The sequence below is a fragment of the Nematolebias whitei genome, chromosome 15, assembly GCF_014905685.2.
Source record: "Nematolebias whitei isolate Nwh7 chromosome 15, NemWhi1, whole genome shotgun sequence".
Classification (NCBI taxonomy): domain Eukaryota; kingdom Metazoa; phylum Chordata; class Actinopteri; order Cyprinodontiformes; family Rivulidae; genus Nematolebias; species Nematolebias whitei.
Window position 1 is genome coordinate 41,022,281 of NC_056512.1, and position 10,799 is coordinate 41,033,079.

The following is a 10,799-nucleotide window of genomic DNA, read 5'->3' on the forward strand; positions in this document are numbered from 1 at the left end:
CAGCTAAATATGCTAGTAGATGTATATAAATATGCTAGCAGATGTAGCTAAATATGCTAGTAGATGTAATCTGCAGCCACTTCTTCAGCTCGTCGTCCATCCCTCGTCCTCAGCAGGCAGCGGTATGATTATATTATCCTGTTAGAGCTCTGACAGGTGGTGTTCCTACATCACGTTTAAATTAAATCTACAATGCTCGGAGAAGCTACATTAGCTCGTACTGTTCGCACAGAAACAAACGCTGGTTCTGGTCCACGCCGGAAGTTGTGCCCATAATTCATGCAAGGCAGCATGGGGGCCAGGAAGAAGGTGGATACAAGAGGACACAAGAAGCGTCAGAGAGATGCCACAAACAAATCTGACCAACACGACAAAAGAGGAAACTAGTCTGTTCAGGAAACTGAGCAGAACTTGACTAAACATCGTCAAAAACAGAAGCTAAAATTAAAAATAAATAAATAAACCTCAATTCACTCTGAGTTTTAATTTAAGAAAATAATATTTAGTGACTCCTGCAGCTTTTAACGAGCTACAGAATGACTCCTGCATTTCTAACTACAAGCCAAGAACATGTGATGTGGTCAAAACAACAAATGATTTAATCGGTTGTTTTAGCGACTCACAGATTCTCTCCCTGGTTGACGTGCACTTGACAAGGCAGAGACCGAGTTAGCTTGGTTGAATCCATGGACGAAGCTTTAGGTTTCTGCGGAGCAAATAGACAAAAACACGAAGAAAAACAAGCAAAACAAATCATATTAACGGAGAGGGAACCGATGAGGCACGGTCAACAGAGCAGGACTTGTAAAAACACATAAAACCACAGGAAAAATAAAAAGCTCTGCTCGTTCCAGGGCAGCAAGTCGTAGCCTATCGTTGGAAAACCAAGAATAACGAGATTCCAACAGGAAAACGGTTTTACCAGAAATAGGACAAAAGAACATTCTTCATACGTTTCAGAAACATTAATAAAAACATTCATTAACCGCCTTAAATCAGAACCTGCTGCTAAGTTTAAGTGTTTAAGTTAAACTGGTCTTTGAAGCCATTTTGCAGAACAGTTTTATGAAAGAGCCCATTGATTTCCCCTACAGTCAGCTGTGGGTTGGTGCTGCCACCCAACCCCACCCTTCACTGGCCAGAAGTCAGACCCCTGCAGGCTGGATCTGGCCTGCGGGCCGCCATGTGATGACATCATAAGATCCTACTTCTTATTAAACAAAGAACAAACGCAGCAGGCCAAGCAGGAACTCTGCCTCCCAGTATCGCCCTCTGGTCACAGGAAGACTAAGCTTTCAGGCGAAGAGCGGTCGTCGCTCTACTTTAAGACTTCGAGGAACGCCTCGGTACAACCGAAGAGCACGGCCGAAGGAGGCACGTGACCCACCTGCTCAATCTGTTGTCAGTGACCCCAATCAGGACAAGCAATTACCAAAACCCTCATCAGGGAAACTGCCAGCGCTCATCTTCAGAGGATCAATACTGGATAAATGATCAATCAATCACACATTAGTCGGGTCTATTGTACAGATCGGTGCAGATTTATTGGGCTGAAGACGGATGGGTAATTTATTTTAAGTGCTTGCTGAAGCGCGACACCGGGCAGAGATGTAGGGAGTAACAAAACAATCATCTGCAGATTTTGGGGATAAGGTGTGCTGCCCAGAGACACCACGAGGTATGCAGTGAGGGATCGAACCTGGGACTTTCAGGTCCCGAGCCGGCTGCCCTGCCTCGACACCATCTCGGCCCCCGTGATACATTCCTAATGCAAATCAAATATCCAAGATGGCCGCCTTAGCTAAAAGAGAAAAAAATACAATAACTCGGCCATTTTTAGAGCCATTCAGCTGAAATTTGGCGTATTGGTAGCTGAGAATGAGCCCTGACTGACTGAAAATCAAAAATCCAAGATGGCTGCCTGAGCAAAAAAGGAAAAACACTACAGTTCAGCCAATTTTTGTCATATTGAGCTGACATTTGTTTTGATAGCTGAGAACATTTCCCATCAAATGTGGCATCAAAATGAAAAATCCTAGATGGCCACCAACGCTACTTTTAAACGGCTTTAACTCGGCCATTTTTAAACATATAGAGCTGAAGTTTTGTGAGGGTATAGCCGAGTATGTTCCCCATCACATTACTGAAGCCAAATTAAAAATCCAAGATGGCCACCTTAGCTAAAAAAGGAAAAAAAAAATACGATAACGCAGCCATTTTTAGAGCAATTTTCTGAAATTTGATGTAGTGGTTTAGTTAAGTTTTGGTTTAGTTAAGCACTGGGTTTAGTGCAGCTCCTCAGACTGAAGAAGTCTTCTGGATTAAAGACGGAACGTTTCAACAAGAAGAATCCGTCCAGAGGATCTGACATAACTTTGTTAGATCTTTGTACCTGGATTTTTGAGCATGCATCAGGATGTGTCAACGAGAAGCTTCCCCACATTTTACACAAATAAAGCGTTCTGTGATCACTCCGTGCTGATGACGGTGTATTCTGTCCCAACCAGGAGCGCCGGCTTCCCTCATCAGAGCAAAACGTTTTCTTCAAGCCAGTTTAAGTTTCCGCCGTCTAATTCTCCACGACGACACAAAATCCTCCAACAAACAATCGATTCAGGAGCAGAAAGCCTGACGGGTTAACCGTCGCAGCAGCCAGCAGATGAAGAGCAACGTTTCATGCTCCTAATCTGACCCGCAACATTGACGACTTTCCTTGATCTTTAATAGATTTAGATTTTTGTAGCTTCTCGTTCTTATTCCTATTCATTTAACGGACTTCAATAATTCAGACAAAAACAGACGAGGGGGGACGAGACAAGAGTCGATCGGGCCGATTGATCCGGGCCCCGGCCACACAAACACGGAGTCCTCACGAGACATAAAAGCTGTCGACGTTAAATTTCTTGGTTCAGCCGTGCAGCTGGATGGGATCGATCTGAGCTGGAGCCAAAGCCAAGAAAGTGGGACAGTAAATGATGTGCCGTTAATCATACAGTAACGTAATCAATAACAGGTGCTTATTGGGACTAATCCTATGATGGATCCTGCGCAGCGTTGATGATTAAATTAGATTTTTATCAACTGCAGCTCTTTTGTTTTAATCTAACCCAACGTGATGAGAAGCTGAGACTAAAGGGCAGTTTATAAAAACATCTGCGGAAACATTTGGACTGTGGGAGCTCAGTCGGCGTTCACTCCACTGTTTACGTGTTTTTTAATTATTACAAGCTCATCACTTCTGCACACTTTGTGCCTTTTTAGCCAGTTAACATGTTTAGCTTGTTCAGGAGATGGGGGCCATGACTTGTTTTTTTTTTTTATCTTTTGTACATTACAAAATATTAAACTTTAAACAAATATTCTTCCCATAGAAACAAACCCTCCAAGATTTATTTAATTCCTTCAAACAAAAATCTTTGTTCTCTTTCAAATCTGCTTCAGCACTCTGGCTTTAGTTTTATCTTCTAATGCTACTTTAAGCTTTTAGTTAGCTTTCTAGCTACTGTTCAGCTACTTTACACTTTCAGCTAGCCTTTTGATACCTTTAGCTTTTAGCTAACCTTTTCTCTACATTTGGGTTTTAGTGGTCATTTTTTCTACTTTGAGCTTTCACTTAGCATTTGGCTATATTCAACTGTTCTCTAGCTATTAACTGCTTTTAGCTTTCGCTTAGCCTGCAGGCTCAGGACAAGCGGTCACCTGCTTCGACTGGCTGGGTTTGAGAGGAACAGATACACAATGGCAGGTCCAGAATCACATGTTAAGATAGAAACAGTATCAAATGAAAACTATTCAATTTTAGCAACTCATTTAAAGAAATGAGGTCCATTTTGTCCTCTAGTAGTCTAAGCTTAAGGCGGCATGACAAGCCGACCCTAACTATAGGATTTATCAAAAAGGAAAGACTTAAAACTGGACAACGTGTCAGCCTCACGGACAGAAACTGGAAGTTGGTTCCACAAGAGAGGAGCCTGAGAACTGAAAGATCTTCCTCCCATTGTGCTTTTGGAAACTCTAGGGACCACGAGTAAACCTGCAGTCTGAGAGCGAAGTGCTCCATTAGGAAAATATTGAACAATAAAATCTCAAATATACAAGAAGGAGCTAGGTTGTTGAGGGCTTTGTAGGTTGGAAGTAAGATTTTGAATTCAGTTTTGAATTTGACAGGGAGCCAATGGAGAGAAGCTAAAGCTGGAGAGATATCATCTCTCCCACTAACTCCAGTTAAGACTCTGGCCGCAGCATTTTGGATCAACTGAAGACGTTTTAAAGAAGTATTTGGACACCCAGATAATAAACAGTTGCAATAGTCCAGTCTAGTCGTGACAAATGCATAAACCAGTTTTTTTTAAAATCGTTTTTAGATGTTTCTAATTTTAGTGACGCAGGTGGAAGGAGGCGGTTCTAGTAACGTTTTTAAAGACATGTCCTGATCGAAAACAACACCAAGATTTTTAACATTGAGCTGGAGGTCAGATTAATGTCATCAAAGGAGGGAGAAAGACTGAAAAATTCATTCCTAAGATGCTCAGGTCACTTAGTCTTTTGCTATATTCAACTGTTCTCTAGCTATCAACTGTTTTTAGCTTCTACCTAGCCTTTTGTTGCTCTTAGCTTTGAGCTAACCTGTTGCTGCTACTCATAGCTAGTTTTTTTTAACTAGCCGTTTGCAACATTTAGCTACCATTTCCCCCCTCTTAATTTTAGCTAGTATTTTGCTCCTTTTAGCTTTCAGCTAATGTTTTGCTTATATTAGCTTTAACAACTTCGTTTTAGCCTCTTCAGCACATTCACACTGAATCCTCACAGAAAATGACTTTTTATAGCTTTTTAACCGTTATGGGTGAAATAAAAAGCCGAAGCTCGTGTATAAATGGTAAATATTAAGCTGAATCCAAACAAAAAGGCCTAAACGTGTATTTCACAAAATGTTTCTTTTATTGGACAATCCCTTCATGCTCGGTGTGAAGAACTAAATCAGTCCCCAAAGTTTCTGTGATGGCAACATGTTTTTTTTTGCTTTACCTCCTGCCACTCCAAAACGCCCGTCCACGCCACGACCTTGTTTGCTTGAGGTTGTACGATTAAATTGGCACCGGCTGCAGCTCCAGAGACCCCGAGCTGCAGAGAGAATTAAAGATTACAACAACAGAAAACTGTACGTTTCGTCTGCAACTGAACCGTAAACTAGTAGAAAAATGCACTTTTCAATTCAAGAGAACATAATAAAACAGTAATAAAAGATACCGTTCTGCAGAGCGGATAAAAGTAAAATAAAGTTCAATATTTCTTCTTTGATTTATTTAAATAAACCAGGATCTCCTGAAGAAACAGGAACATTGTCAGGTTTTGATGAGACAGCAGAGCTCGCATTTAAAATTCATTCTATTAGACTTCAGCGTTCGCTTGCAAGCGCAGTTTAACGCTGCAGCACCAAAAATTAAACTCCTGTTTCCTTTCCCCTTTATAAAACAAAATACAATTCTGTTTTTCTTTTCATTTGTCTTTTATTTAAGCAGTGAGGTTATACTTAGAAACAAATCATCTTAGTTCCTGGGAGACCTGCTGAGAGAGCAGGTAAAAATAAAAATAAAAGCAGCTGCAACAAATTGTTGCAAAGAGACGACCTCGTTAGTTTGCTGTTGTTCCAGTTTGTTAATTAAAACAAACCAAACGGAGGCATTTCAGTTCTGCAGCTCTATGTGTTTAAAAATAATCATCCGCATTACAAGTTTTACTCCTGCGAAGTTTCTCCCTGAACAAACCAGTTCAGCTCCACAGGAGCATTAAACCCCCTAACGCGGTCATGTGCCGCTGGTTTCAGGTGGAATGTTTTTTTCTGACTTGTCAGTTTATTTTGGTTTGAAGGCAGCTAACTACACAAATTTATCTTAAAGGAACTCGTTAAAAAGTCACGAACTAGACAACAAACGCATGAAGTTAGAAACTAAATCCACTCAGTATTTTGTATCACAATGATAAGTGTCCTTAAATTAACATTTCTAGGCAAAAATGTATAATGGGATAACAACAACCGCCTACACAAACAGCCGAAGTGACTGAAAACAGGTCAAAGAGCAAAAGCTGAGTTTTAATGTGGAGCTCCGCCCACCTGACTGACCTCGTTATTTATTACTAGTTATTCGTCTTTTCTTTTATGTTTAGCAGCTGACTCACTTTCATATTTACACCTAAACGTCTTCTCCGATACTCTACACTTATCAGAAATGTCGTATTTGTTGACTGCAGACTAAGGCCGGCCTCATGAAGACCAATCATGCAGCTCAAACTTCGGGTTTTTTTGTGGATTCATCCCAGAGCTTTGTTTACGTTGGGTGTGGACCCATAGCTTAGAACTACATATCAGATCTAGAAAACTAGTGGATCAGCCTGTCATGATAAACAATAAATCAATTGATCGCACGATAAATGAAAATTATCAACCTCACTTTCGGCTTTATCGTTTCTTCGTATCTCTCAGTACTGAAGACACGGGATGACAAAAAACTCAACTCGGGTGCTCTTCACTGACTGCAAAAAGAAGCTGAGAACTTGTTTACTGATTTTTTATTAAAAGCTTTGTGTGAAAAATGCTATGCTAAAAAAGCTCAAGCCACAATGAGCGTCCGCCATTTTGAGAACCACAGAGAGACAGCCCACGTCACGTCAAGGGACCTCCCTCCCATTTTTATTAAAGAGACACACTGCTCACTCCCTCACTATCCATCCTTCGGTTCAGTCTTATACTGCCATCTGGTGGTCGAAAAAGGGTACTACACGCAAAACAAATTATATTTCTTCTTAAATTTGACGATAATTACTAATTATCGTCAAATTTCAAACAATATTATCGTTTACCGCAATAATTTCGGAGACAATTAATCGCCCAGCAGAATTTGTTATTGTGACAGGCTTCTAGTGGAGTAATCTCCCTCAACCTGCATCACTTGCGATAGTTCAGCGTAATGTTGTTTTATATTTTTCGTTAAAGTATTTTGTATATCGTGGGTTCCAAGTTGAGGTTTGTGATCTGGTTTGTGATCTGGTTGCGTCAGGAAGGGCATCCAGCGTAAAACAGTTGCCAGATCTTTTGTTCGCTCCCTGAGCTGTCCCCTGCAGAACTGAACATCCGAAACTAAAACATTTTTAGTGTAATGCAAAAGTATTCACCGCCTTTGACGGCTGGTGGGGAGACTGGAGCATTTCCCCGTTCTCACCTGGTTGAAGGAGAGGAAACTCAGAATCTTTTAGCCGACTATTATTATTTCTTGAAAGGAGATTTCTTCCGCTTGAAAGAGAGTCATTCCTTCCCACTGTCGCCAATGTGCTGTTCAGGACGGGCGATTGAAACGACACAAAGATTCAACACAACCTGCTGGTTTCCTAAGAGAGAGATTGAGTTTGTTGATTCCTATAAATATTTGGGTATCTTGGTCGACTCGCATCTCTTTTAAGCTCCACGTGGAAAACCTAGTAAAGAAACTGGAAGTTAAACTGGGTTTCTTTTTCAGAAACAGATCCTGTCTAACTCTGAATGCTAGGAAACGCCTTGTAACTGTGTCTTTCCTTCCCTCCATGGACTACGGTGACATTATCTATATGAACGTTCCTACAAGCACCCTGCAGATGTTGGATGCTGTCTATCACGGTGATTTATAACTGTAACTACCGTACCACCACTGCACCCAGTATTCACTGGTTAACTGGTCATCATTAACCTCACACAGACTCTCCCACTGATACATTTTCATCTTTAAATCACTTCTTGGTCTGCTGCCTTCATACATCTCCTCCTACATGTCTCTGCTCTCAGGACATTATTACCTGCAGTGTCCCCTCAGTGAGAACTGAACTTGGAAAAAGGACCTTCTCCTACTCGGCTCCCGTTTCCTGGAACATCTTGCAAAACGATCTGAAGCTCTCGACCTTGACCTCTCCAAGTGGCTTCAAACATCTGTTAAGTTCCTGGCAAGAACCAACGCAGACGTGTTCCCGTTTTGAGTTTTCTACACCGCCTTATAAATCTAGATGGTTTTTCTTTTCACTACTTTTCCTTTTGACTGTTCTTATGGTTGCTATTGTTCAGATTTTTATTTTATTTTAAAGAAATTTAAATATTGTATGCGTCTTTGGTGATTGTCTATTGTTGTCGTTGTTACTCACTGTTGTCATCACTCTTGTCATCACTCTTTGTTAAAGAAATCAAATGAGTCCCCGAGGCTCAAAGGGATTAACCTGTATAAATAAAGGTTGAATGAATGAATGAATGATAACTTTTACTAATTGGCTTTTATATTGAATGTGAATGTTTTAGACCACCCTGAGATGACTTGTTGTGAATCGGTGCTTTATAAATAAACAGAGTTGATTAAGTTGACAGTTTTTACAGCACACTTAGAGTCTGTAGAGTGCAAACCTACTGAAAACTTTAGGAGTAATGAGATTTATAAGTGGCCAAAGTCACCTGTAAGGACAATTGTGTCATTAGCCTTTCTGGGTCAGCGTTTCTTACCAGTAACGTCACTCGATGGCGTGAACTTTTTATTTGAACCTCGTTGAAGGGACTTACTATGTTGGGCAGTGCTGAAGGTGCTGTGGGCTGATTTGGTGAAGGTTGTGGAGGTTGTGGCTGTGTCGGCTGGTTAGACGATGGCTGGCCCGGGGGTGGGACGGGCTGCTGAGGATTGGGAGGAACTTGCTGTTGCATCATTGGCGGCTGTGATGCTGTGGTAACTGTTGATATGTTGGGCTGAGGGGGCTTCATCACGGAGACTGGAGGGATGGTGGACTGAGTTGAAAATGGAGGCCCCTGATTGACCATCCCTGGGACTGGAGGGAGGTCAACAAAAGCAAACAATACAAAAAAAGAAAAGTTCAAAAGTGTTGGGGGCGAACGTTAATTGCGTCTCTGCAAGGTGTTTTCAAAAACAGAGAATTAATCCAAGAAATGCCCACGCGGCGTAAACAAACAGAAAAATCCTACGATACGCTCAGCGAAAACAAGCTGCTCCCAAAAGCCTAAAATCTAGAGTTAACTTACAGCGATTCTTCTGGTTGTTGGCTGCCTCCACAGCCATTTGTGCAGCCACCAGAGCAGCGCTCATGGGCGGTGTATTCTGTCAGGAAGCGGATTAAAAGAAGACGGAGTGGGGGTGAACGTTTTGCAGAGGGAACATGAAGACAACGTTCTTATCTAGAGCCAGAAGCAGACGGCAGAAGCCTCCAGGGAGCCGCTCGCTGGTGGCTGCTTGCCCATTACCTGATACGGGTGGGTGGGGTTAATGGGTGGGGTGACCTGCGGAGGTCCAACAACAGACTGGTTGCAAGGCTGAGGGGGGAGGACAGGTTTGAGTGGCGCAGGTCCTGCACCTGTGGAAACTAAAACAAAGAGCAGAGAAAGCTTTGTCTTTCTGCAGAATTATAAGTGATAAAGATCAATTCCTCGCTCGTAATTCACTAAAAATGTAAGAATAACCTCCAACAACTGCTAATCCTTCAACACCGCTCGAACTTACCAAAAATAATTAATTTACAGCAGGGTTGTGAAGAATAAATTAAGGTGTGAAAATCACAAACAACCAGAGTCACATTTTAACAACATTAAAATGGGAAGGTATCCAGAAGTAAGTTAAAAATAAAGACTTCTCTGAGAAATCAGGTGCTACATGAAAAATGCTTTAGAGAAAAACTGATTCTTAGAAGAAAAAAATACAAATTAACAAGATTAATCCTCGTCAGCTGTGGAATATTAGTAAAACCACAGACTACCTGCTGCTGCAGATTAGAAAACCTGTGGTGCGTCATATTATTAATGTTACAATGACGGTATCAGTTGTGATAAACGTACGTTCTCTTTCATAGCATTCGTTGTGTGTCCAACACGCCCTCAGCGTCACCTCATCAGAAGGTGACCTCATCATTACACCAGGCAGGATTGGCTGGAATAAGCCTGTCAGTGTCAAGGAGGGTGGGGCCCTCCCCCCATTATACAGGGCTGACACTGCACTGACCAGTGTTGCCAGATTGGGCGGTTTTCATTCTGATTTTGCAGGTAAAAATTGCTTTGGGCGAGTGGGGATAATTTGGGCGGATTTGGAGTCAGATTAGCGTTTTTTGAGTTAACTTATTAAACACATTTCAAACAATCGTTCATCATTATTGGTTCAAAACTCCCCTGACCTTTCTCCATCACTGATTGGCATCACATTGTCATCTCTGCCAGGGCGTTCACAACAGAGAACTGGTGAGCCAGTTTTAGTGGACGCCTCGTTGAGTGGGGGGACCAGTTGCGGCAGTATGTAAGAATGGCCGCCATATTGGATGTGGCAGAACTGCCGGTCATCTAATAAAGGAAATGCACTGAACTTTATAAAGCACTGTTGTACAAAGTGTTTTATGTTAACGCCTGTCATTCTCACACACTAATACATTTGGAAAACAAACAGGCACCAAAGACAACATTTGTAACTTTTAAAGTGATTATTAAAAATGTTTACTCCTAAAATATTTAGGTTAAAAGGTAAGCACCAAGTCAACGTGTATTATTTTGAGTGTTTACAACTACTAATGTGTGTAACACTATTACTGTGGTGATAAATATAGAAATATTAATACTGAACATTTAATCTGTGTCTATAATAACCAGATCCTGTTAAGAACACTAATATCCTGATGCATGCTCAATAAACCAGGTAGAAAAATCTAAAAAAGTGAAGTCAGGTCCTCTGAACGTTCAAAAAAAAAAAAAAAAAAAAATAATATATATATATATGCTATATATATGCTATATATATATATAT

The 10,799-nt window shown here is 41.2% G+C and overlaps 1 protein-coding gene across 1 annotated transcript in view; it reads right to left on the minus strand.

Moving 5' to 3' along the window:
• The window catches only part of med25 (mediator complex subunit 25), a gene marked incomplete at its 5' end in the record, with an annotated part of 25,026 nt that extends 15,648 nt beyond the window's left edge, over nucleotides 1–9,378 (minus strand). The window contains 5 exon segments of the mRNA XM_037688704.1: nucleotides 624–706; nucleotides 5,026–5,121; nucleotides 8,570–8,829; nucleotides 9,041–9,116; nucleotides 9,260–9,378. Of these exon segments, the coding sequence (XP_037544632.1) occupies nucleotides 624–706; nucleotides 5,026–5,121; nucleotides 8,570–8,829; nucleotides 9,041–9,116; nucleotides 9,260–9,378 (634 nt within the window).
• Nucleotides 9,379–10,799: the final 1,421 nt, after the last annotated feature.